The 25,117-nt window shown below is 32.7% G+C and overlaps 2 protein-coding genes across 3 annotated transcripts in view; one reads left to right on the forward strand and one right to left on the reverse strand.

The window, feature by feature from the left end:
- Nucleotides 1-1,497: 1,497 nt before the first annotated feature.
- Nucleotides 1,498-25,117, forward strand: part of LOC110025277 (heparan-alpha-glucosaminide N-acetyltransferase) — a 62,331-nt gene continuing 38,711 nt past the window's right edge. Inside the window, exons 1-13 of one of the 2 annotated variants that reach the window (XM_020725679.1) lie at nt 1,500-2,119; nt 6,695-6,832; nt 6,937-7,018; nt 7,126-7,202; nt 7,431-7,537; nt 8,174-8,285; nt 8,660-8,776; nt 8,860-8,951; nt 9,495-9,561; nt 9,873-9,951; nt 10,035-10,126; nt 10,378-10,521; nt 11,488-11,922. In XM_020725679.1, coding sequence (XP_020581338.1) covers nt 1,856-2,119; nt 6,695-6,832; nt 6,937-7,018; nt 7,126-7,202; nt 7,431-7,537; nt 8,174-8,285; nt 8,660-8,776; nt 8,860-8,951; nt 9,495-9,561; nt 9,873-9,951; nt 10,035-10,126; nt 10,378-10,521; nt 11,488-11,514 — 1,398 coding nt within the window. In that variant the 5' untranslated portion in view covers nt 1,500-1,855 and the 3' untranslated portion in view covers nt 11,515-11,922. Of the gene's footprint in view, nt 2,120-6,694; nt 6,833-6,936; nt 7,019-7,125; nt 7,203-7,430; nt 7,538-8,173; nt 8,286-8,659; nt 8,777-8,859; nt 8,952-9,494; nt 9,562-9,872; nt 9,952-10,034; nt 10,127-10,377; nt 10,522-11,487; nt 11,923-25,117 lie in introns of those variants that run through there. The other variant, XM_020725678.1, reaches the window with a different exon arrangement.
- LOC110025276 (acetyl-coenzyme A synthetase, chloroplastic/glyoxysomal) overlaps nt 12,814-25,117 on the reverse strand; it is a 48,043-nt gene continuing 35,739 nt past the window's right edge. Inside the window, exons 9-18 of the mRNA XM_020725677.1 lie at nt 22,900-22,990; nt 22,512-22,625; nt 17,557-17,633; nt 17,386-17,464; nt 17,195-17,263; nt 16,948-17,123; nt 16,168-16,224; nt 15,940-16,030; nt 15,764-15,862; nt 12,814-13,162 (exon numbers count right to left, since the gene is read on the reverse strand). Coding sequence (XP_020581336.1) covers nt 12,977-13,162; nt 15,764-15,862; nt 15,940-16,030; nt 16,168-16,224; nt 16,948-17,123; nt 17,195-17,263; nt 17,386-17,464; nt 17,557-17,633; nt 22,512-22,625; nt 22,900-22,990 — 1,039 coding nt within the window. The 3' untranslated portion in view covers nt 12,814-12,976. The remainder of the gene's footprint in view (nt 13,163-15,763; nt 15,863-15,939; nt 16,031-16,167; nt 16,225-16,947; nt 17,124-17,194; nt 17,264-17,385; nt 17,465-17,556; nt 17,634-22,511; nt 22,626-22,899; nt 22,991-25,117) is intronic.

Raw genomic sequence — 25,117 nt, forward strand, 5'->3', positions numbered from 1 at the left:
TCATATGATGGGTTTCAAATCATGCAATCCTTTCAATCTCGATTAGTCCTGAATTTGTCCAAGAAAACTCATTTATTCTATTGTGGGCCCATGACGCCGAACTATCCAATATCCATATATAATATTATTTTTAGAATGCATTCTACTTCTTAAGCTTATATTGTTATTTAATCCCAATTAAACGTGTGTATACAACATAATTATTTATGATATTCAATAAATAACAGTACAAAAATTTCAAATGATTACAACACAAGCAATAACCAGTAAAATGCATGTAAATAGAGTAATCGTAAAGTAATAAATTTATTTTAAGGGAAATTTGCATACACAACACCTAATTGTCATGTTTTTACATATCTAACATCTCGATTTTACTTTTTACATTTATACCACTCAAAATTTTCATATCATATAAAAAATATCACTATATGTAAAAATTGAAGTTCGATATGTAAATACGTAATAATCAAGTACTATCTATGTAAATCTCCCGTAAACTTTCTTAAAAATTAAGCATTTTTCCTATGTTATTACATTTCTAACACTTAAAATTTGATATTTAGATTTATAACAAATTAGTCACATAATTTACGCATAATTTTCTTTTTAAGTAGCTAATTGTGATGATTTTGACGCATATCATAGGCAACTACCTATGAATTCCATGGCAAGTACGTAAATATCAATAAAATTTATTATAAAATTAATATAGGTAAATCCATTTCGGTATTTATTATTTCCGAAAATACTTGGTGAAATAAAATATCTCTTACATTAAAATTAAACTAGGGTCTGCCTGGGGCAGTTTCAATTTATTAAAAAGTTATTCTGAAATTCTTGGATAATAATTTAATATTTAAAAAGGCTGCGGTGATTATTACAATTTTTTTTTTTTTAAGTGTGACCGTAGCTAAAAAGTCGCTATTGCATTTAGTCAAGAGAAAACACAGATTTTAGATGTGACTTTTTGAAAAAACTATCAAAATCGTATGGAAACAGTTAAAACTACGATACGATGTCGCACCATTGCGACTTAGAGTTCATTTGGAACAGTTTATTTGGTGGGGTGGCGTTTTGAAAACACATTTGATCTGTTTTGATAAACTGCGTTTTGACAGCTTATGTGTTTTAAAAACGCTGAAAATAATATTTTCACACCGCAATATCTTGGTGCGGTGACAGCTTTGTGGAAGCAGTCTGATTTTCCAAAAAAATAAAAATTTGTAATAGCTACCACACGCATATTATTTTAATCAGATTATCAACAAATTATTCAATAAGCTGCAGCTATTCCAAACAGATCTTTAATTTTAACAACAACTTATAAGCAAATCATCTCACTTAAATTTATAATCAACTTAGATCGTGTCCCGCAATTTCCAAAGATAATATAATATTTCTGCCATCCCGCCCTTACCTTTTAAAAATTTTATATTTACAAAACTACAAATTATAAGCGCTCACACGTGGCTTGAATTATCCCTTTCTTGCGCTCTTCGTCTTTTTAAGGAGACGATGGGTCACCAGTGACTGAATTAGGATTTGGTGAATCGCCAGAGATAGAAAGAGAGAGAGAGAGAGACCGACAGCGTCAAGCGGTTACGAAGGAAAGGTGGAGGACGCTTTTGGAGAAGCATTTTCCTCCCGGATTCACCTCAGCGGTCTGTGCAGATCCGCCGGAACCCTTTCTCCGCCGCATGCAATGCGGCGGAGATAGATAATTCTGCTTTCGCGATTCCACTTATCCGATCATCGGTCTCCGGCCGCCGGCGGGAACTCTGCGTTTTGAACCCCAGCAATCGTTCTTCTATATTTATTGGGTTGTGATTGGAAGGCCGAAGCATCGCCTGGGATGGGGGTTTATGAGCTTGTCAAGGATGATGAATGCGCCGTCGCCGATCCTATTCAAAATCTCTGCGATCTCGAGGAGGGGTTTGCTTCCAAGAAGTCGGTGGAATCAGGCAAAAATTTGGTGGGGAAAGCCGCCAAATCTTCGATAGCTGGCTCCGTCGCGCCTCTCAAGAAATTGGTCGGCGATGTCGGCTGTCCTCCGTCTTCCGCCGCGAGAAACCCTCGTCTCGTGTCCCTCGATGTTTTCAGGGGAATTACTGTAGCGGTACGATTTCTGATCAAATCTCCCCTTCGATGTGCATTGCGGAAATCTTAATTTATTTCATCCGTTTGAACTGATTTTGTTCGATTTATTCTAATCTTCACATCATTTCATCTGATTATATTGCCTATGATTTCTTTTCCACTCAATTTCGTAATATTATGAAAATGGCCATTCGATCATCTTTCGCTCAACACTTCATGAATTTATTGATAATGATCTCCATTCCCCGCCTCCATTCTTTCATTTTTCTTTTAATGCTGTTTGATTGATGTTCATCGTTATGTTAATCTAGTTTTTAATTGATCTCGTCTTATGTATCATACCAGCTTTAAAATGAATCGAATAAATTTAAGTTGTCCTAGCTATTTTCTTCACTCAGGGCTGTACTACGCATTCCGTCTTGCTGGCCGTTGAACTGCTCGCCATTTATTTAATGTAGCTCCGGACGTCCCGCTGTTGTCCTTGCCATTTGTGACTGTTAATGTCACCTTACGTTTTTGCCTATATTTAACACCACTCTGTTGCTTGCTTCGGCACTCATCACTAGGGTTGAAAAAACTATTGCAATAAGACGAGAAAAACATTAAAAGGCATTTATTTATTTCGAATTTATAATTTAAACCTCTGAAAAATCCTCAACCGCAGAAACAATCGGTCAATGCATGTATATACAGAAAAAAAACAAATAAAGGCGTTACGGCACGTTTGGAGCTTAAGGGGCTATTTGCGGTTGTTCCTTCTCATCCCAAGCAACTGCGCTTGTCCAAAATATAGTTTTAATTTTATTTCGAGGGGATATAAATTAAATTTAAAAGGGCATTTAAATAAATACCACACAAATCTTACTAATTTGCATGCCTAACCTTTACACATTCATATTTACATGCATACCCCTCAAATATTTAATAGCACATTAAAAATATCATCTTTATTTTTTTTAAAAGCATAAATTTAAGACAGAAAAGTGCTGTAAGTGTAAATATCAAACTTTGGGTATTAGATATGTAAATATATAAAAATTGTGTGGTATGTATGTAAATTTTCCAAAAGAAAAGAAATTATAATCATAGGCCCTCCAGTTAAAAGTCGCCTTCCATACACGTTGACGTAGGGGACGTTTAGAGAACAGAAAAAAATTGACGCAAATATTATTATTTAAATTGAAAAATTTTACTTTACATATGTCTTAGTACGTAATTAGTGAAAATTTTTCGTCTTTTGTTTTTTTATTTGCATATCTAACCTCTAAACTTTAATTTTCATTTATATGCCACCTTAAAGTATGTAGATGTTCTTTTTCGAAATAAAAAATAGTATTTGTTAAATTTTTTAAATTTATACAGATTAGTTATTGATACGTATAGGTATGAAAAAGTATATTTCACTTTTTAAAATTTAAAATAGTGGTATTTTTTATGAGATATAAAAGACTTGGGTGGTATGTATGTAGATGTTCTTTTTTGAAAATATCAAATAATAAATATATTTCTCTAATTCATTAAACGGTGGCATATACAATCAAAATTTCTTTGTAAATTTAAATAGGCGACTATAATAATTATTATATTTGTTTATTTAAAAGTATAATAAACTTTTTTGTTTAATTGATTGTTTGTTTTATTTATTTGAAATAAATCTGATTGTTGTTAAATTTAATATGGCCAGCTACAGCCTTAGTGTTTGGACTCTTAAGTAATTGCAGATATGCGAATCTGTGATGTATTTTGGATGATTTGGCATTTAAATTATTATTTTTTAAATATTTTAAGTTTTTTTAAATTACTTTGATTTCTTTAATGCATTTTAATATTGAACTGATTGCTGGATTTATGCCACGGCACTCAATGTTTCCATTTTTTTAATTTTTGTTTACGAATTTGTTCAAGTGGTGGTCGGTTGCGACCAGCAAGCGGTTTCCATAGGAGTTCTGTCTTTGTATCAGGTGCATCAATCTAGAGTTCCACACGCATTACCCTTAGGTGGCTTGCTAACTCTTGGTATGCCTAACATGTAGTTATAGAGTGCTTGAAGTGGAAACTTGACGTAGAATCTCAGCGAAAGCCAATCTTCCAAGATGGAAACCTAAGTTTCATATAAATTTTGACCAATATATGTGAGTGGTTCAAATTCATACTCTTAGAGACATAACAACCTCTTTTAACTAATATAATATGGCTCTTTTACATTTGTACTTTTTTATATCATTCCAAAAATTAAAATGCATAACGGGCGTAGAATTGTGCAATCACAATATTTAACTATAGAGCTATAATTCAGGAACGAAACCAAAATCATTTATTAGGATGCACGGAATCACAAAATTTTTGATTTTTCTTAAGTAGTTGGACAAAATATATTAAGGGCGCAAATTATTAAATTATCTAAATAACATAAGAAAAATATATTAAGTTTTAGTATTTATATAGTAAAGTTGAAAATTTTATTAAGGCAATTGCTCACCATGATCGGATTCCACCCCTGCATACAAATTTTATATTTAATAATTTCTCGTTATTCAACTGAGGATAGGTTCCACTTCCAACATTGTTTTTGCCTGATTCGTGCGTACTTAATTATAGTTGGCTTGTAGGCGAAGGTAGCCAGTTTAGTATACGAATCATAGGTTCAAATATGGCGTATTCGCTTTTTGATTCTTTAGATTAAAGAGTCTTCTTTTCTAAATGTGTTGATTATGCTTTGATTGGTTTGCACGACTTAGATTTATTTTTGTTGGGTAGGTTTGTAAGTTCTGCTTTTCCCAATGTTCTTGCTTGTAAGGAAACTGACTTCGTGCTTCAACGCATCGTCTCCCATTTATTTTTCTTAATAGGGAAACAACAACTTTGCATCTTCGTTAATTTATGTATTTTCAATATTTAAAAGGCGGCCTTAATTTGTTCACAGTTCTGAAAGGGCGTATTTCTAGTATTCTTATCTTTTAAATTTAGATGCATGTCCAAATTAATATATTAAAGATTTAGTTCAAAGAAATAGTCGGTGTTTTTTAACTTTTCTTTTCTAATTAATTTAATTGGCATTTAAATGCATTTAGTCAAGATTCAGCTAATCATGGGAAGCAGTCGCCATAGAATCAGACGCATGGAAAAAAAAAATTGTTGAATCACAGATGAGAAATATCTACCTATGCTTGCAGGAATAATGTAATATTCAAAATAAGTTATTGTTTAAAGTTAAGCCATAATGTTTTAACAAAGAGAACTAAATAAGATTACGCAAACATAAGTCTGTATGATATTCTATATATTCTGATTAATTATCCTAAAATAATAATATCTTTGTAAATTAAAAAATGGGAGAGTGATCAGATCCATGAGTTTCAAATGCTCAATGAGCTCATATAGCCTTTACTTGCTTTTGATCAACTTGTAAGTGGAAGTGATATAAAGAAAGGGAAATTTGCATGGATACCACAATTCTTATAAATTTACGTACCTGACACCTTTACTTCCATATTTACATTCATTCCACTTTGATGTGATAAATTTATGCATGAAAAATATATTTAATTTTTAAAAGTAGATGATAGTGATTTTTTTGTGATGCGCACATCTGATTCCTCCAAGTCTAGCTTCGTGTTATACCTACACATCTGTTTTCGCTCTAATCTCGTTAGTGGATTGCTTGCTCTAGCGGCACTCTTGATCAAATACTTTAAATTCCAAAGTAAAATTTTGTTTTGTCATTTTTACATAAAATATATGAGTAACCATCGTTTTGCTAGAAGCTTGGTAGAATTTTTTTATTGTTTGCCTCTTTCCTCCTCAAATTCACGACTTTTGCTTGCAATCAATAAAAGTAATAAGAATTGAAGAAGAAACTTAAAAATGTGTGAGTAACAAGGCATACAAGAATGGGAAAAATAATACTCAATGATAAACATCAAAGAATATATGTGGTTTGACAAACTTTGCGTATATCCATGGACACAAATAGTTTGTTTTAAATGCTATGCAAGTTTTAGTTTATTGGAAATGTTCGGTATCAATTATCATCGACCAATGGTAAATTAATAAACTTGTCATAAAATAATCAAATTACCACAAAAATCTATTCCCAATTTTAGAATAAGCCATTTAAACTGGTATTATTTCTCTTTCTATTTTCTTTTAGATTTTTTTTTTTGAAAATAAAGGAATTACTTCATATTCAGTACAATATTGAAGCACTCTTAACTATATCAAAGGACAAACTGCATAAAGTTTAAAGTGTTAAAATAGTACCCTAATAGTTTTCTTGAACATCAAGATTGAAATAGGAGACTATTTCAGTATGTATTAAAACATTTTGGAGACTAAACTTGCACTTTTTTAAAACTGGGATTAAAATAACCTCCAACAAAGAGTAACGAATTATTTTTGTACTTTTCTTATAAATAAATCATCGACATCTTTGCTGCTACTTTTAGAGGGGCGTGATTTTGCTACTGTTGCAGTTTGTTCTTTTTTTTCTCGTAAGGGTTTAAACAAAACCTACTTTTTTTCTCTTTGTGGATGTTTGGGGCATATTAATTATTCATGGTTATGCTAATGATCTTCTTTTATAATATAATTGCAGCTTATGATTCTCGTAGATGATGCTGGCGGTTTTTGTCCTGCCATCAATCATTCACCATGGAATGGAGTAACCATTGCTGACTTTGTTATGCCTTTCTTCCTATTTATCGTTGGTGTTTCCCTGGGACTGACTTTTAAGGTACTGCTTCCAAAATATTGCTGAATTTTTTAAATTGAATGTCTTTATATTTTAGGTCTTTATCGTCTTCTTTTTATGTTATCTAAGAATTAGCCTTTTTACAGAATGTTTCCAATAGAATAGCTACAACTATGAAGGTTGTACTTAGAGCGCTGAAATTGATCACTATTGGTCTTTTGCTTCAAGGTACATTACAAACCATCTTTTTTTGCTATTATAAAATCAACTTCCTCTTTTATTTTCTTTTAGGCGAGGGATTCTCATTTTTATGTCACAAAATGTATGGGAATCAGGTGGCTATTTTCATGGTATTCGCAGCTTAACTTTTGGTGTTGATTTGCAACGTATACGCTTGATGGGAGTACTTCAGGTTGGTTATCTATCTTGGTTTGTCCTTCTTTTTCCCTATTTTTCTTTTAGGCAGAGATTTCTTCCAGAATGATAACTCCGTGATTGCTGACTACTTTTTGTCCTAATGTTAATTATAATATATTCCTGGCTAAAAAAATATGGCAAACATGATGAATTCATCTTTTGTACGTAAGCTACTCACCTATTTTCCTGCTGTTATTAATTAGGAATTATTTTCCTTTTCTAGAGAATTGGCATAGCCTATCTATTGGTAGCAGTATGCGAAGTTTGGCACAGAAGTGATGCCTTGGTGGATTCTGGATATTCCCTAATGAAGAAATATCGAACACAACTGTATGTTTCCACTTTTTTCATCGAAACTCCCTATTTCTTTTTTGAGAAACAAGTGCAATTCATTAAGTTTTCAATTCGTAACTTTATCAGTGGAGAATATAAAAAATTTGAAAGTAAGATTAGCTCAGTAGTAGCAATTTTAAAGAGTCCACCTTTTTATTTGTTGTGTGTTAATATGGATTTGTGGTGGGTAAAATAGAAGATACTAATATAGCTAAGTTGGGTGTTAGAAAAATGAAAATTATACGATCAATGCCTATCAAAACTTAGAAAGGATAATTGAGAAATGATTAAAAAAAGGAGAGAGAGAGAGACAAAAAAGTATTGACGAAAGTAAGTGAAAATAAGATTTGTATAATTTGGAGAGGTCAACAAAGTAAGGTGCACAAACAAAATGAGTAAATGAATTTAATGTGGTGGAAGGACTAAAGGGCAATGCAAAAATTTTCATGATTAGAAGAAATGCCAAGTGATTTGCACAAATTGGATTGAACCTCCAATACGCTCAATAAAAATGAATGGAAATGATAATTCATGGATATGGCCTAAATAATTTTTGTTAAGAATAATAATGATGAAAATACTGGCTACCTCTATTTTCTAATTGCATTTTTTTTTCTTGGACTCATTCATTAGTTTGGTTGGAGGAGTGCTAACTGCTACGTACGTATATCTTCTGTATGGCTTGTTTGTTCCTGATTGGGAGTACCAGATACCACTGCAGGATGGCATAACAAAGTTTTATTCAGTAAGTAGCTTCCAGATGAATCGTTGCCTAGCCTAGCAATTAGGATTCTTCAATATGTTTTTTCAATGCTTTGAATTGCCTTTTCAAATTTTGAAGGTTTACATACATACCACTCAATTCCTCTGTGTTTACATATTTAACTCCTAAACTTCAATTTTTACATACATGCAACCTAATCATGAAAAGACACGTTTCACTTTTTAAAAGTTAAAATGATGGTATTTTGGTGTGATAAGAAAGATTTAGGTGGTATAAAGGTAAAAAAGTAAACTTTAGGTGTTGGATATGCAAATACAAAAGAATTGGTTAGTATTTATGTAAATGCCCCAAATTTTAGTTTTTCTTTTAAATTTATTTTTACCATTATTGTTCAGGTAAAATGTGGAGTGAGGGGTGATACTAGTCCCGCTTGCAATGCGGTTGGGATGATCGATCGCAAAATATTGGGCATTGAGCATCTGTATAAACGGCCAGTTTATGGAAGAACTCAGGTACAAATGCAAAAACCATACATTTACATTTTCTTTTTTCAGAAGATAAATTAATACCTCTAACTGCCGGATTACCTTGATAGCAATGCAGCATTAATTCTCCCTACAGCGGCCCACTTCCATCGGATGCTCCTTCATGGTGTGAGGCTCCCTTCGACCCTGAAGGACTCCTCAGGTTTGCGGCACGTTTTTTTTTTTTTTTTTTGGGAAATTTACTTACGTGCCACACGATTCTTATGAATTCTAACTTCTAAATTTGATATGTACATTTATAACACTTTGATGTCATGAACTTATGTATGAAAAGGTGCATCTGATTTTTAAAAGATTTGTAAAGTGGTATGTTTGATGTGATGTTAAAAATTTGAGTGGTGCGAATGTCAATATAAAAAATTATGTATTAGATATGCAAATTCATAAAAATTGTCTGATATATTAAAATGTCCCCTTTTTAATCATTCTATCTTCTAGGATTAGCCTCCGAAAATTGAAGTTTTTATTATTATTTATTTATTTAAAAATTTGAGTGGTGCGAATGTCAATATAAAAAATTATGTATTAGATATGCAAATTCATAAAAATTGTCTGATATATTAAAATGTCCCCTTTTTAATCATTCTATCTTCTAGGATTAGCCTCCGAAAATTGAAGTTTTTATTATTATTTATTTATTTATTTGTTCTTAAAATTAAAGGGTTTAATTTTATTTAATCCGCAGCACCATTATGGCTGTTGTCACTTGCTTAATCGGGCTTCAGTTTGGGCATGTCATTGTGCACTTCAAGGTATTCTCGCTTTACCATGACCATGCTCCCTTCATAGACATTCTGAAAAACTGTTTGGTTCCAAACAAATGAATAAAACTTCTAATTCTATACGATATTATCTATTTAAATCCTTATGTTATTTTAATAAATGTTTGTTGTATATTGAAGTAGTACGGTCTGAACCGTCCATTTATCAGCTTCCTCAACCTTAGTTTGTGTGCGTTTACTGAGAGATTCTTCGGGCGAGCTTATGACCGAATGGTCTTCTTAAAATTTTTCTCATATATTGATTATTAATCATAATTTTTGTGAATTTTATTAACTTCCAGCATCACAAGGACCGGATCTTGCACTGGATGATCCCCTCCTCCTGTCTCCTCGCCTCTGCCTTCTGCCTTGACTTTTTTGGTAAGAGCTTACTTCTTTGCAGCATAACCCAAACATTTTTACAAATTGCAGTTGAATTTTAATTTGTTATTGTCTCACGACAGGCATGCATATGAACAAAGCTCTGTACACCGTCAGTTACACATGCGTTACAGCTGGTGTATCGGGATTTCTCCTGGCTGGATCCTATTTGCTGGTTAGATCCTGGAGCATATGAGACATTTACATACATACTATTCAATTCTTATTTATTACATATAAATTTTGCTTTTTTACATTTAAACCACCCAAATTTTTCATATCAAATCAAAACCACCCAACATTTTAACTTTTAAAAAATGAAATACTTCTTTTCATGCATGGCTATAGGTTAGGTGGTGTTGTGTATGTAAATACATTGGAATAGAACACTAATATATAAACTCACTCTCCATTGTTTCAATATAGGTGGATGTATACGGAATTAGGAGACCAATGCTCGCAATGGAGTGGATGGGAAAGCATGCGTTGGAGATTTTTGTGCTAATGGCATGCAACATACTGCCCATTTTTATTCAGGGCATCTACTGGAAGGAGCCTGGAAATAATCTGGTGAGTTTACCATTGCCATTATTTATATTCAAGGGTATGTTATTACCTAAGGTACTGTTTGATTGAATATAGGATTTAGATAAGTAGAAATTTATTTCAATCATGTTAATTATGTTGTACCATAATGTAAGATGGTTTTTTATCTTTAAAATTATACGATAGTCAATACGTTGAATTCTAGAAAATTAATAGATTCGTACTCATGAACAATGAAATGCATGGATGCTAACAAAATTAATCAGGGATTAATTGTAATTTAATAAGAGATTAATTAATTAATAAATTGGATTTTAAACTGGAGTAATTGAGCTCTTTTAGTAGGAATGACAAGTCGAATACTTTTTACTTGGGATTAATAAATGTTTGAATAATTATTTAATTTAATTATTGTAATTAGAGGCAAATCACTATTTATTAAGGATTAATAGCTATCAGAGTAATAGGGAATAGTTGGATTAACAAATATAATTTAAGTTAAATAATTCTTTGTTGCTTTACATGTGCTAATTGCTGTTTCATTTGATTTATTTCGAAATAAATGTTCAACTGGATTAAATAGGAAACAATTAATTTTGGATTCACTAATATAAGACAATGCTGATCAATTTTAAGTTTTGGGATATCCTTAACTCTAAATTTATCACATTCAAGTTTTGGGATATCCTTAACTCTAAATTTATCACATTCAAACTTTTTGATTGGATTATGAGGATTTTAATACCTGTAAGCCCAATTTGAAGCTAGTTTTAAGCAAGCTAAGCAAATAAGAATAGCGGAGTAAAGAGTGAACGCGCAGTGTGCTGTGTTTCTCTCACTTCATCAAATGGCCAGTATTGTGGTAATATTGTGATAGTATTATGATGAATATTACTACCATATCACTAAATACACACGTATCTTTCCGCACGTAGTAAGTTTTGGGGGCTGTTTGTTAACCTTAATTCTGGTGACTGATGTTTTGAACAGCTGAGGTTGATTGGGATTGGATCGTAAGTTAATAATATTTATGGAAATCCGAACAACATACCGCCAGGATTTTATTTATACATTCCACCCGGGATCTGCGGGGTTGCCGTTACGCCCACCTATAGATTGCATGAAGCCCAGTTTAACACAATAATAATACATGTAATATTATTATTATGAAAGTGGGGCCGACTCTCGTTTGTTCACAGATATAATATGTGCTCCATCGTCCGATGTATTACTCTCTCTCTGGTCTGTTCTTCCTTGTCCGAGTTTGTAAAGAGCGCTTCCGAGAAGCGAACCGCCACTTGATATGTATTATTCAATAAAATTTCTATTAAAAGTGTTCCATGCTCTCTGCGTTATCTGTTGTGTACCACTAACTGACATTCTTGACCACCGAAAGCTGAAGCCCCTGAATGCTTTATGTATATTTCTTCTTCCGCTTTCAAAACCTGCTTTAACGACCACTAATGTTTGAAAAAATATTTTCCCAATTTTAGTTTAGAAAACAAATTTAAAATTTTGCAAAAAAAAAAAACTAGTGTTGGTAGAATATAGACACTCATAATGCAGAAGAGTTGAAGCCCCCCATCTAATGGTGTAGCCCTTTTCTGTTAGTCTAATTGTGCTTGTAACATTATAAAGCACAAGTAATAAAATGCTGAGTTAATTAACTGAGAGAAGGTTAGAGTTCAACCCTTGAGATTTAAAATTTAATAAATATACAATATTTTACTAATAATCACATTCAATTTAATATTTCGTGATTATATTTATAATTAAACATAGTAATTTCATTAATAACTGACATATAAAGTGTGGCCAAATGTAAGCTTTTGGAGCAGTTTATTATTTGGGACATTGACATACATACCAGACATTTCCATGTATTTATGTATCCAGCAAGATTTAATTTTTACAATTATAATACTTGAATCTTTCATATGACATTAAAAGTATCATTATTATTGTTAACATTTAAAAAATGGAATGCACATTTTTTGCTTATAAGTAGAGTAGAATAAACATACAAAAAAAAATTTATATTATATTATATAAACATATAACATTTATGCATGCAATTTTTCCTTATTGTTTTTATTATTATACGCTTGTGTAAAATTTAGGTGGGAGCTGTGGGTGATGAGAGAGGTGAAGAATTGTGAAGCTTTATGGGATGTCTTCAGGGGAACTAAGTGGCATATGACCTGAAAATACGCATATTCTAAAGAATATCGCCCTCCCTGGAGGAACTAAACAACCTATAATAATGATGATGATGTCTTAAGCATGCATCACCACATATAAAATAACAAAAATGTGTTAAATCCACCTTTAAACAATCAAGTATAGAGGAAAAAATATTCAAAAAATTTATTGAAAACATAATTTTAACATAAAAGTACTTCTATATCTATAATCATGGTGATGTGCCGAAAATGAAATAAAACCAAGAAAGAAAGAGAGAAAAACCCCGGAAAATGCTTTAGGAATCGGTGAGTGCGATAAGCTGGTCGACCACAGCAGGTTCTGCAAGAGTGCTGGTGTCACCAAGCTCATTCAGCTGCCTGGAAGCTATCTTTCTTAATATCCTTCTCATGATCTTCCCGCTCCTCGTTTTTGGGAGCCCTGGAGCCCAGTGGATTTTATCTGGAGCAGCAAATGCCCCAATCTGAAAATCACCAGTCTTCATTTGTCAATATTCTCTTTTAAATCCCATTCCAATTGCATACCATTAAATTCCTATGTATTTACATAACAAACACCTGAATTTTAGTTTTTACATACATACCCGCCTTACCTGTGCATGAAAAGAGATACATTTCACTTTTTAAAAGCTAAAATGATGATATTTTTTGAAAGTTTTGAATGGCATACATGTAAACATAGGAATTGGTTTAAAGTTTGAGCAATTCTTTGAAAGAAATGGTGAATGATAGATCTCAAATTATACGATTGGATTTCATGATTTTGGAGATAACTTTCTACTTCAACCACTAGACCACGGATCGGTTGACAGTTTTGAATTCTGTGATCCCGTGAATGGCGGGGAGATCGTGTTACTAAATCCTGGTTCTTAGGTGTCTGGAAGAAGAGTAAAATGTTAAAATAGTCCTCAGACTATTTACATGGGACCATTTTAATTTCAGAATTTATAAAAAATATCAAATTAATATCTACACTCTTTTTATAGAAGCTAAAATAGTCCCCAAAAGTATTATTTTAGCCCCTATGAAAAGATTCTGAGAACTAAAATGACATTTTTATAGATTTTAGGACTAAAATGAACCACTAAAAAGAGTTATGAGATCATTTTAACACTTTTCTCCACTAAAAAATAAGCAGTAGTTGATTGATGAAGGGAAGAGGGCAATTTCACTTATGGGGGCATAAATTCAAAGCATGGGGAGAATGGTGACTTAATCAACCAGGAAATTACGCATATTTCAACTCTTTTAAGTGTAAATCATTTCTATACTTGATTTAAACAACTGAATTCATGACTTCATAAATAACATATACAGGTTTAAATCCAGACATAAAATATGGGATCAATACTATGATCCTACATAATTCATCCCTTATGTAAAGCAGTTTTAGGTATTAAATTTCAATTTAGCTAATAAATTTAACATTAGAATGGGTACTTTCATAATGTTTTATCCTTGGAATATTAACCAAGATCAAAGTATTACTCTCAGAAATCCATTCGAAAAACTTTTCATCCGGATTTCAAACTTGGTTGTTGACCAGGAAGGCTTTCCGCTGATCAACACTAGTTAATCCAAACTTGACACCTAAGGTCAAATCCATGTAAATTATATATCTATGGCTAACCCAACCTAAATGTTAACATTTAGGTAAAACCCGACCAATGTGGTAGAATATTCTAAGTTCCGTGGACATGTAGGACTACATTTAAAGCTAGCCCAAAAAAGGAAACAAAAAAGACATACAAGCATCAAGATTCACAAAAAACACCAAGCACAATATCATCATCCCATCCTTGCCCTCCTCTGCCGACCGCGCTCCCTAGGAAAGAAGGGTGTGCCATTCTTCAGAAAAGTATTTATTCCTTTATGTATTTCATTATTATATTAGGTGCTTATGAATAATGGCTAGGTGGCCAATGACCTCTTTGAGCTGTTATTCTCTTTTGGATATAAAAAGGAGCTCATGTCGGCCTTATTATTCAAGTCTAATAAATGTTAGTTCCAAACATTATAGATCTCTCTCTCTCTCACTCACGCACGCACGCAAACCAATTGACCTCTCTGTCTCACTAGGCAAATGATGCAAAACAATCTTCAAAAAAAAAAAAAGGCCTAAAAAAAGGTAATAGAGAAGATGGAAACAACAAGAACATTAATAAAAGTAAAGAGATAAAGCAGGCCTACTGCCTAAACTAAAGAGAGAATATCTCAAAAAAAGACATTAGATATTATACCTGATTAAAGATAAAATCGTAAAAAAGAAAAAGAAAAAGATAGCAGAATTTGATACACGTCATAAAACAATCTTACATGATTAAGAATTTATATATTTATGGATAATAAAATTAAAAAAAAAACAACTAACTAGGGGCTTGTGACAATAAGCACAGAACAAGGAGTCCGAGTGCAACAAAGAACATCTCAAAGCAATGCAACCTGCCTCTAATAACTAAGGACTTGTTTGGGATCATTTTTCTTTTTGTTTTTTATGTTTGATGTGTTTTAATATTTTTTTATTTTTTGTTTCTAAAAACTAATAAACATGTTTATAAGAATACTCAAAATAACTTTTAGGTGTTTTGTGTATTTTAAAAATAATCATGTCTTAATCAAACATGTCAAATATGCTTTTTTCAAATCATAATATAAACTAAACAAAATGAAAATAAAAAAATAGAAAATAAAAAATAAAAATGATACCAAATAGCCCTTAAAAGTCTAGCTTGGCAAAACTCGTTGAGATTAGATTACTCATGAAAAACAAGCACTGCACCATCCTAACTAAACTGCAAAAGAACTTGAACATTTATCCTAAGAATAGTGCCCAACTATTTACATGTAGCCATTTTAGTCCCAAAATTTATAGAGGTGCCAAAATAGTCCATAACTATTTTAAAATTGAGCTCTAATAGTCCTTAATGGGAACTCCTTCAGCCCCAATTTAAAGAATTTGAGGACTATTTTGACATTTCTATAAACTCTAGAATTAAAATGATCCCATGTAAATGGTCAGGGATTATCCTAAAATAATCCTACACAAATGTAAGTTGAAAATATACCTGATTTCTGACAGCTAAAATAAGACTTTTCCTCAGTTCCTCGCTGTAGGGAACACCCTCCACCAAAGTAACAAAAGCATAAATTCCCTGTCCTTTAACCTGCAACAGCAGTAGGTTCTTAAGAGACGCATATAAAACGAGTCATTAAAACCAAACCTCTAAGAATGACACTTGACCTCATGTTCAACGCCAACTACTGCAGCTTCCGCACACTGAGGATGAGAAACCAGCGCTGACTCAACCTCCGCTGTGCCAATTCGATGCCCGCTGCATACAACTCAGATCATTACACTGAATGGAAGTGTTTACTTAAATCTTCTAATATGCAAAAACACTTTTTGCAAATGAAATAATTGCATGCTTTGATGTCCCACATTGATAGAGCAAATAAGTTTAGAAAGTACCTCACATTAATTACATCATCAACTCTTCCAGTGAGCCAATAATACCCATCCTTGTCCCTAAAGAATGAAGACAGTTAAATCTTAATGCACTAAAAAATAAGTAAAGATGATATTTTTTTCCTCAACGAGAAGGTTTGACCAGATATATTGCAAGCTCAAATGAATCATGCTTTATGGATGATTGGCAATCACACTACAACCTCAAAAATAACTTGCTCATAAATAGCCAATATAGTTTCCTTTCCAATAAAAATTTAAGAGAGAAAAAGTTATGTTGTGGTTCCAATTTTTGGTTCCATGAAAAAAATGTGAAATGTAGAATTAATAGTGGTGTAAAAAATCCATAGGTTATTTAGTGAGGGGGTGTTTACAAAATGCATTATACATTTTTTACTGTTATAGTTTTTCTTTATCAAGGAGGCACTATCTTATATCTTGCATCAGATGAATTTAAATACATAACACACAATTCGTATGTATTTACATATCTCAACATACATAGCGAATTTGAGTGCTATGTGTGTAAATATAAAAGTTTCGGTGTGAGATATGTAAATACATAAGAAATGTGTGCTATATATGTAAATGCCCCTAAAAAAGAAGTAAAACCAATACTAGCAGAAATTAGACAGCCATTAATTGGGTAAACCAATAAATAGTTATTTTTGTTCTAATGTGTTGATTCTTTTTCTATGTTCTATTCTTTTTGCTCTTAGTGATTAAATTTCGCTTATTTCCCAATATAAAAAACAATCAATAATTCGATATGGAAAATGTCACCTGCTGCAACCATCACCGGAGAAATAATATCCTAGGAATGGCTTAAAATATGTGGTCTCATATCTCTCATGGTCACCATAAAGCGTTCTGAAGGCTCCAGGCCATGAATTTTTAATACAAAGGTAGCCACTACACTCCCCTTCTATCTCAGTGCCTTTCTCATCAACTATTACTGCCTACAAAAATAAAAAATAAAAAAGGATATCATAAAATCTATCAATGTCTATGCTGTATGTATCCTGCACACCTGCACCCCAAAAAATGGAAATGTAGCCGAACCGGGTTTTTGCGGCCAAGCACCTGGTAAAGGTGTGATCTGCATGAAAGCTTAAATATCACAAAAAAGGCGAAATTGTGTTGCACAACATTGCAATTTAAATTGAAATAATTAAAATATGGTAAATCATTATAAAGCTAGGTAAAAGATTAAAATGTCACCATGAAACCGCCAGTCTCAGTTTGCCACCAGGTATCGGATATAAGACACCGTGCATCACCGACAACATTGAAAAACCACCTTCACAATTGTTAAAAAGAAAAAATCTAACTTTCAGTGCCATTACAAAAGAGACTTAGCACATTAATGAATCCAAAATTGATGTTATGAACCTCCATGCACTAGGATTGATGGGCTCCCCCACACTTCCTAGAACACGTAAGGATTTGCGTGAGTGGCGAGTCACATGCTGCAAGAAAGTATGCCAAAAATGTGTGTGAAGCAAAAAAAAAAATAATAATAATAATAATTTCCAAGATACTAAATTGATGAAAGGCCGCTAATAAACCACATCTACATAAGTTTTTAGATGTTTTGAGCGTACATTTGTGTGCAAAGAGAAAATAATATAGCAATTAACATACTAGTTTGATGGAAGGTCACTAATAAGCCCAATTTAGATAACTATATAGAATAAAATAAGATGAAAATAAAAAAGAATGTGAAATTAATAACTACAAAAATAAACTGTTGTTTGCAATTGAAGTTTTCTATTTGAATTGGTCACGTCCTTAATGAAAAAAAATATAGGAAAAAATAGGTCTGCAGATGGACGTTCAGATATTTCAACCAAAGAAAGACAACAATCAAAAAAAGAAAAAAAATTGATATTCACAAAAAATATGAAAGTATTGGGAGCCTTTTTCCATTAATTGATATGGAATAAGGGAAATTAAGAACAAAACAAACAAGTTATAGCATCTAAGTAAATTTCAGTAAGCTTTCATTGTGAATCCCTTTGGTTTCTAATTGTAAGAAGATGGATCCCAACTGTGTGGAGACTGACATTGTGGCTATTTAAAAAAGCTGGAACCAATTGTTGCTTCTCTTAGCCTTGGAAATTAGTCTCTCTATGGTCAAATTGAACACTAACGGTTTGATTTGTGGGAAAACCGAATATAAGGAAAAGATATTGGGGCATCTTAACATTAATTTGAAAGTTTTTTGTTCCTCGATTCAAGGATCTTTTCTTCCTCATTTGTTTTCCTAGTTTTCTTAAAGAGAAACCTAATTTATACAAGAGTTAATTTGTATGAAAATCTCTATTCTAATTATTGACATTGTTTCAATGAAAAAATTGGCCCGCTCTTCTCTTTCAAGCTCAAAACATCAGAAATACTAATCATAATATATCTCGTATGATTTTTGGGAAGTACACTTTCGGCCACATGCATTGAAAACCCCACCAAGGGTCATTTCTAAGCTCTTGAATGATTGATGTTCAAGAGGAGGTTCATATATTATCTCTAATGAAGAATGATTCTTAAAATGCAAGAGGTTTAGGCTCTAAAGAAGAATGTTTTCAAAGCTATTCAACAAGAGAATCCAAATATCATTTGTCTTCGAGAGTTTGCTCTCTAATCCCTCCTCTATTATTCTCTCATCTATTAGGGGGAAGATTATTATTGATTGGTGCACACTTAATTCAAATGGAAAATCAAACAACGTTATTTGGGGCTCAATTTTAGAAGATTTAAAGCGCAATCTCTATCCATTTTTCCATGACTTCTTTGAGTTATTCCTCACCACTCTATATATGAATTATGATGAATTGGAAAGTTTATATTTTTGAATGATTCATTTTGTTCAATAATATTTAGTCTTTTGAATGAATTATTTCTGATCATCTCAATGAAACTTTGTTTGGAGTCGAATTCCCCCAATAGTATTAAATCACCTTAAGCATTCTTCATAGATTTGGTCAATGAATTCAACTTATTCGATATTCCTTTGTTTGGAAGAAAATTTACTTGGTAAAACATATAGAAAGAATGTTATCTTAGCTAAACTTAACCAAATTATTTTCCTCTCAACACCATAGCAATCATTTTCGTAGTTGTAGCCTAAAAGCAACTAACAAACTTTTTCATGAACATTGCTTGCAACCCTTCACACAAAATTGCTTCTTCATTATATTTTAAGATTTGATTTTTAGTTTCGTAAAGAGAGATTCAAATAGATAATTCAAAATTGATGGAATAACTTCTCAATTCAAGGTGGAGTCAACTTATGAAAAAGGAAACTCATATTCATTAGAAGAAGATTTAAATTATAGAAAAAGCATATCCATACTATCTCAATAGAAGCGAAGATAAGAATCATCTATAAACTCCAATGCATTGAGAAGAAGGTTGAAATGGACCTTAGCCCCAGGTACTTTGAACCCTAGGGCCTAGTTTACTCAACCTTAGGTCAACTTAGTGAACATAAGCTTACCGTACCCAATTGACCTGACCTAAACCGAGGCGAACCCATAATCTACACTAGATTCCTTGGATCCTAGCAGAGCCCCTTGGCCCTAAAGACCAACCTCGGTCAAAAACTAAGTGACTAGGTTAAAGTCTAGTCAACCCTAGGGCCGATTTTAGTCAAATTTTCTCATAAATCGTTTGAAATCCATCAAGCCTAAAATTTTATAAATCCATAACCTTAATATTGGTTAATTAATCACCCTTCATAATACCCGGTTCATTGAATAACATTTATTGAGATAAAACTACATAAATGATCTGAAAATTCTTGAGAATAAAATCTTTTTAAACATTTTAATTAAAATACATTATTTACTTTTTTAATTAAATCCACAATTTTATATGATTCATATAATTATTTATGCAATGAAATGTCATTCTTCAAATTAAATATTGATCAAAATTATTATAAAAATAAAAAAGTTGAGTTTAAATGGATAACAATTTTAAATTTTTTTAAAAATTAGTTTCTATAGGATCATTTATGAAACTTATTAATCTATAAAATAAATTTATTGAATTAAATAGATAATTTATTTAATAACAAAAAAAAAAAAGATTTAGCCAACAAAGATGGGATAATTCTATGTTTTTAAGAAAATCAATTTATAATTTTTTTTATGATTTATATATTAATTTAAATAATTTAGATTAAATATTGGATAAATTAAAATTAGCGAAATTCTTTGATAGATTATTTTAAATGTTTATTTGCATATTTAAAATTAAACCTATGTTTTTCTGTGATTTGTAAAGTATTTATGTAATATTCAATATATTCCTATTTTTAAAGTTATTAAATAACCACTTTGAATTAAGAATATAGGAATACTCAATTGCCAAATCCTCTGAATTTAATTATGATTTATTAAAATTGGAGTTAATTTATTGAATCATTTTAAAAATTTGAATCAATATTTCTTTGTTTATTAATTAATATATAAATTAGGAAATTAATAAAAAACAAGAAAAATCATTTTATTTATTTTCTATAATTTTCTAAAGGGAATTTGGTACTTTATCAATACTCCCTTAATTTTCATAATTTTTTAAGTTTTAGGTTAATTTCATAAATTTAGAAAAAAAATATTCACATTAATTGTTATTCTATTATAAGTAAACCTAGACATCATAGGTAAACCTAGTCAGTTATAATCTAGGAGTAACATCTAGGAGAACATTGAGGAAGGTTCAAATTTACACTCAAAACTCACAATTGCCTCAATCTTTATGTTAGGCTGGTTAGCATTTAGGAAAATATGTACGCATCCCCTACACATATATAATCACATAGCCGATGATGCTAAAAAAGAATAAGGCTGTAAATGCATGTAGAACCTATATTGTGCACACGATTATTCGCAGGAACATCCTTAGATTGCATTTTGGGTAACCTTGCCCATAGGACAATATTGTAAGAGCCATTAGGATAAGAGCTCATAGAAATAATTATCAGGAAAATATTTTATCCAGTGTCAAGTTTCTTTTTTAAAATTGTTATTGCAGTTGGATATTCATACTATTTGGTTTAGATAATGTATTAGAATTTTGTGATTTAGTGGCTCTTTATTATTTGGATGATTTGTGAATAGTTGTAAATGTTAGACTGATATGTCAGTATCGTCTGATCATTCATTCCCGTCTTGGTAAATCCAAACTCCCAGGTTGGGTCTTAACACAAAATAGCATTTACAATGTTAGCATAAAAATTGACTCCATAGAAGATGCTACAGGCATAAATCAAAGTAATTTTATAATATCAAAGCTTTCTAAGCTATGTTCCTATGACCCCCACGCATAACGTAATTATAATATCAAAACTTAGATTATGATCCTCATATAAATAATACAAGCAAATATATACAAAGCACAGGAATTTAAACATCCTTTTTTCATCTTTTTTTATTTGCAAGAATGAGGGCGTTAAACTAAGATCTTAAACACCTCTTAATCTTAAAGACTTTGATAAAAATATGAGAGCAGTGTCAAAATAGTCCCCTAATTATCTATAGAAAGTCATTTTAGTCCTGGAGTCTATATAAGTGTCAATTTAGTCCCTAACAGCTTTTAATATTAATTGAAATAATACTAATAGAAAACAATTTAAGCCCCAATTTAAAAACCTAAAGACTAAATTGACATTTTATAGACTTTAGGATTAAAATAACCTCATATAAATAATTAGGGGACTATTTTAAAACTTTACTCATAAAAAGATTTACAACCAAATTACTCCAACATATCACAATAAATCTCAATATGTGTGGCCTTTTAACCTAAATCTTCTTCAAGTTTAGCTAAACTTCAGCTTTTTAGATATACTTGGTGCATATACTTCCTAACTCTATTCATTTTACTCTTAGAATTGATTCCTTAAACCTCACATCTAATAATTCCACATAACAAAATTTGCAATTTTTCGTCATGTCTTGATCTCAATTAAGATCCTATTACAATCGCTTTATATACATCTAACTTGATCAAAATTTCTTATTCTCATTCACTTGCCATGACTATCTTATATATCTTAGTTTCTCCTAACTTAAAGCATAGCTCGGCTCTTCTACAAATAGCTATGATTCCCTCTTCGTAATTCTTTTCTTACTTTCATATACTTAAATGTCTAGAAAAAGAAAATGATAGATTAAATGAAGGGTAAGCTTTTTATCACTAGACTTCTTGTTCACTAAAATTACATCATGCACGGTGTATTTTCTATGCTAAAATATTAAGAATAGCAATCTAATAATTTAAATGAGAAGGACCAAAAGGTAAACTTCCAGCAACAAGTTTCTGAGTGACATAGAAATTCTTACCTCATTACCATCACGCATCAAAGAACGCACCAAAGTCGGAGCAGTGTAGAAAAGCGACACCTTATATTTATCAACTATGTCCCAGCAACGTCCAGAATCTGGATAATTCGGAACCTACAGAAAAATCTGAACAATATCAGACATCCAATGAAGAAACAAAACATATATTGCAGGGAAAGCTTTAGACCACCTAAACTAAATGCTATATATCCATGTTAGTGATACAACAGAAACAAACAAATAATAGTTTGAGCCAACAAATACAAAGTTAACTACGTAAAAAAAATACTTCTTCAAACATTAGACAGTAAAAGCTGAAATATTTTTCTTGCAAAATATCATTTTTACAATAAAACTGAATTAGAAAAATTTTCAGTGAGCTGACTACCCCTTCAAAAACAACTATGGTTGCTCCATTTAATAGAGGTCCATATGTCACATAGCTGTGCCCAGTGATCCAACCACAATCAGCAGTGCACCTGAAATTGGAAGATGGGGAGTTTGGAGAAAGAGTGTAAGTAACAACACTATCAGAAAGAATGCTTCAGAGGTGCTATAAAAAGAAGGGGGCATTTACATTCATACCATCCAATTGCTATGCATTTACCTATCTAATACAAACTTTAATTTTTATATTTATACCACCCAAATCTTCCATATCTGTTGAGATTTGTATCCATTTGAGGGTCCTATTGATAAATAGAGTTTTATTTTAAGATAAATGTAATTCTCTATAGGAGCCCAAGTCATTAATGAATAGAATCACTTTCATAGCAAAAGCCTAGCTGGCTCTCCGAGACCGATGCTTCTCCTCCACCAGATTGCCGCTCCTCCACTAACAGGTCGCCACTCCTCCCTCCTCCAAACTGCAGCTCTACCACTTCCGCCTCCAGCTTCGCCAAATTCCCCAACTTCGCCGCTCCCATCTCCAGCAGGCCGCCAGCTTCACCGCACCTGTACTTATCAGACCGCCAGCTCAGTCACTCCTTCGCTCCCTTCTTTTCAAGCTGTCGTACACTTCACCCCTCACCCAAACCTTCCTCTCTCTCAGCTACCGCTCACACTCTCTCTCAGTCGCACCTCTCTCTCTTCTGGTCGACCATCGCATCAAGAAGATCTTGTTCGTCGGTTGAAGGTTCCGCGGGGGAGGGGGGGAGCGATGCTCACAAATCCCAAGAAAAACGAGTTGAAATGAGGAGGAATTTGATTATGATGATTAGATAAATAAAAATCGGGTCAAGAAGAGGAAGAAAATTGTGTGTGATATGGACTTGCATCTTTGTGATTGAGGACGCCAAAAGACGGAGATAGTGAAGAAGGTAAAGGATTGGAGCTTTTGAGAAAAATAGATCTTGAAATTCTGAAGTTATTGGTTGAACCCATACAAGAAGTTGGCGTCTCGACGGGAGCTACTACCTCGACATGTACTCCGACGCAGTTGATGCTAGATCCCCCTCATGTGGATCTGAAACTTGATAGACCGGCTACGTATCTGAGTTGGTTGCATCGGGATCGAGGAGGCTGCTATAGTAGATAAGAGACTAGAGGGATATCTGACCGGAGAAGGCCAAAGAGAGACAGTGCTGAGGGGAATCAGTGGATTGCCACACACGCCTTTCTTTGCACATGATTAATCAACTCAATGGTTTCATTGATTGTCTCATTAACAAATGACATTCAAAATGTGAGGGGCATCCAAGCAAAGCTAAAGAGGATCTCTGTTGGGGATGAGAATTACAAATATAGTCAGTGGTATAGAGTGATCAATCGATTCAAGAGTACTCCATAGATCTGGAGCGGTTGTGGGCAGACCTTGATTACTTCTCACTGATGTTGAGCTATGGTGATTCGGGGGTGCAAGAAGGGGGAGCTCTTTGCACGGATGGGGAGCAGTTTCTAGCCCATCTAAATTTGACCTTTGATCAGAGGATATCAGTCCTCCTAGCCCAGGCGAAGATACATTCACTAGATGAGGTCATCGCTATGATGATACAAGAGGAGAGTCACATGAGGCTTCACTGAGCCGAGTGGACTTCCACGTACACGATCAACTTTGATTGCCTTTAGCTCGGGTATGATAGGTGTCTAGGGGGAGACTCACAAGTGCTACAACTACGGTGAAGTAGGCCATCAGAGCAAGTTCTATTCTATGCCACGTAAGGAGAGAGAAACAGGTGGACGTCGACAGTTTAGAGGCCATGGTTGTTGTGATGGTGGTAGAAGAGGTGAAAGATTGGGATACCGGGCAAATCTGATGGTGGCAGAGGACGAGGGAGAGAGATGTGGTATTTACTAATGAGAATCATGAACTTTTGAAGATTTTGAAGTAGAAAACAACAAGTGATGGGGTTGAGGATGGTTCCTCCTCATCGTCATCAAGGGCTAGCATTACCACTTATGCTCACTCTGACAAAGGTACTCGTGATACATATATTCTTGCCTCTATTTCCACCACAAGATCATTGGAATGAATAATAGTTTCTAGTGCATTTCGAAATATGTCAATTACAATTAGGGAGTTCTCTTCATATACTCATCTAGCAGTTCCAGAGAGAATCCAGGTTGTTGATGATACGACTCAACTTGTAGTAAGTAAAGGTACAGTG

The sequence above is a fragment of the Phalaenopsis equestris genome, unplaced genomic scaffold, assembly GCF_001263595.1.
Source record: "Phalaenopsis equestris unplaced genomic scaffold, ASM126359v1 Scaffold000297, whole genome shotgun sequence".
NCBI classification, from domain to species: Eukaryota; Viridiplantae; Streptophyta; class Magnoliopsida; order Asparagales; family Orchidaceae; genus Phalaenopsis; species Phalaenopsis equestris.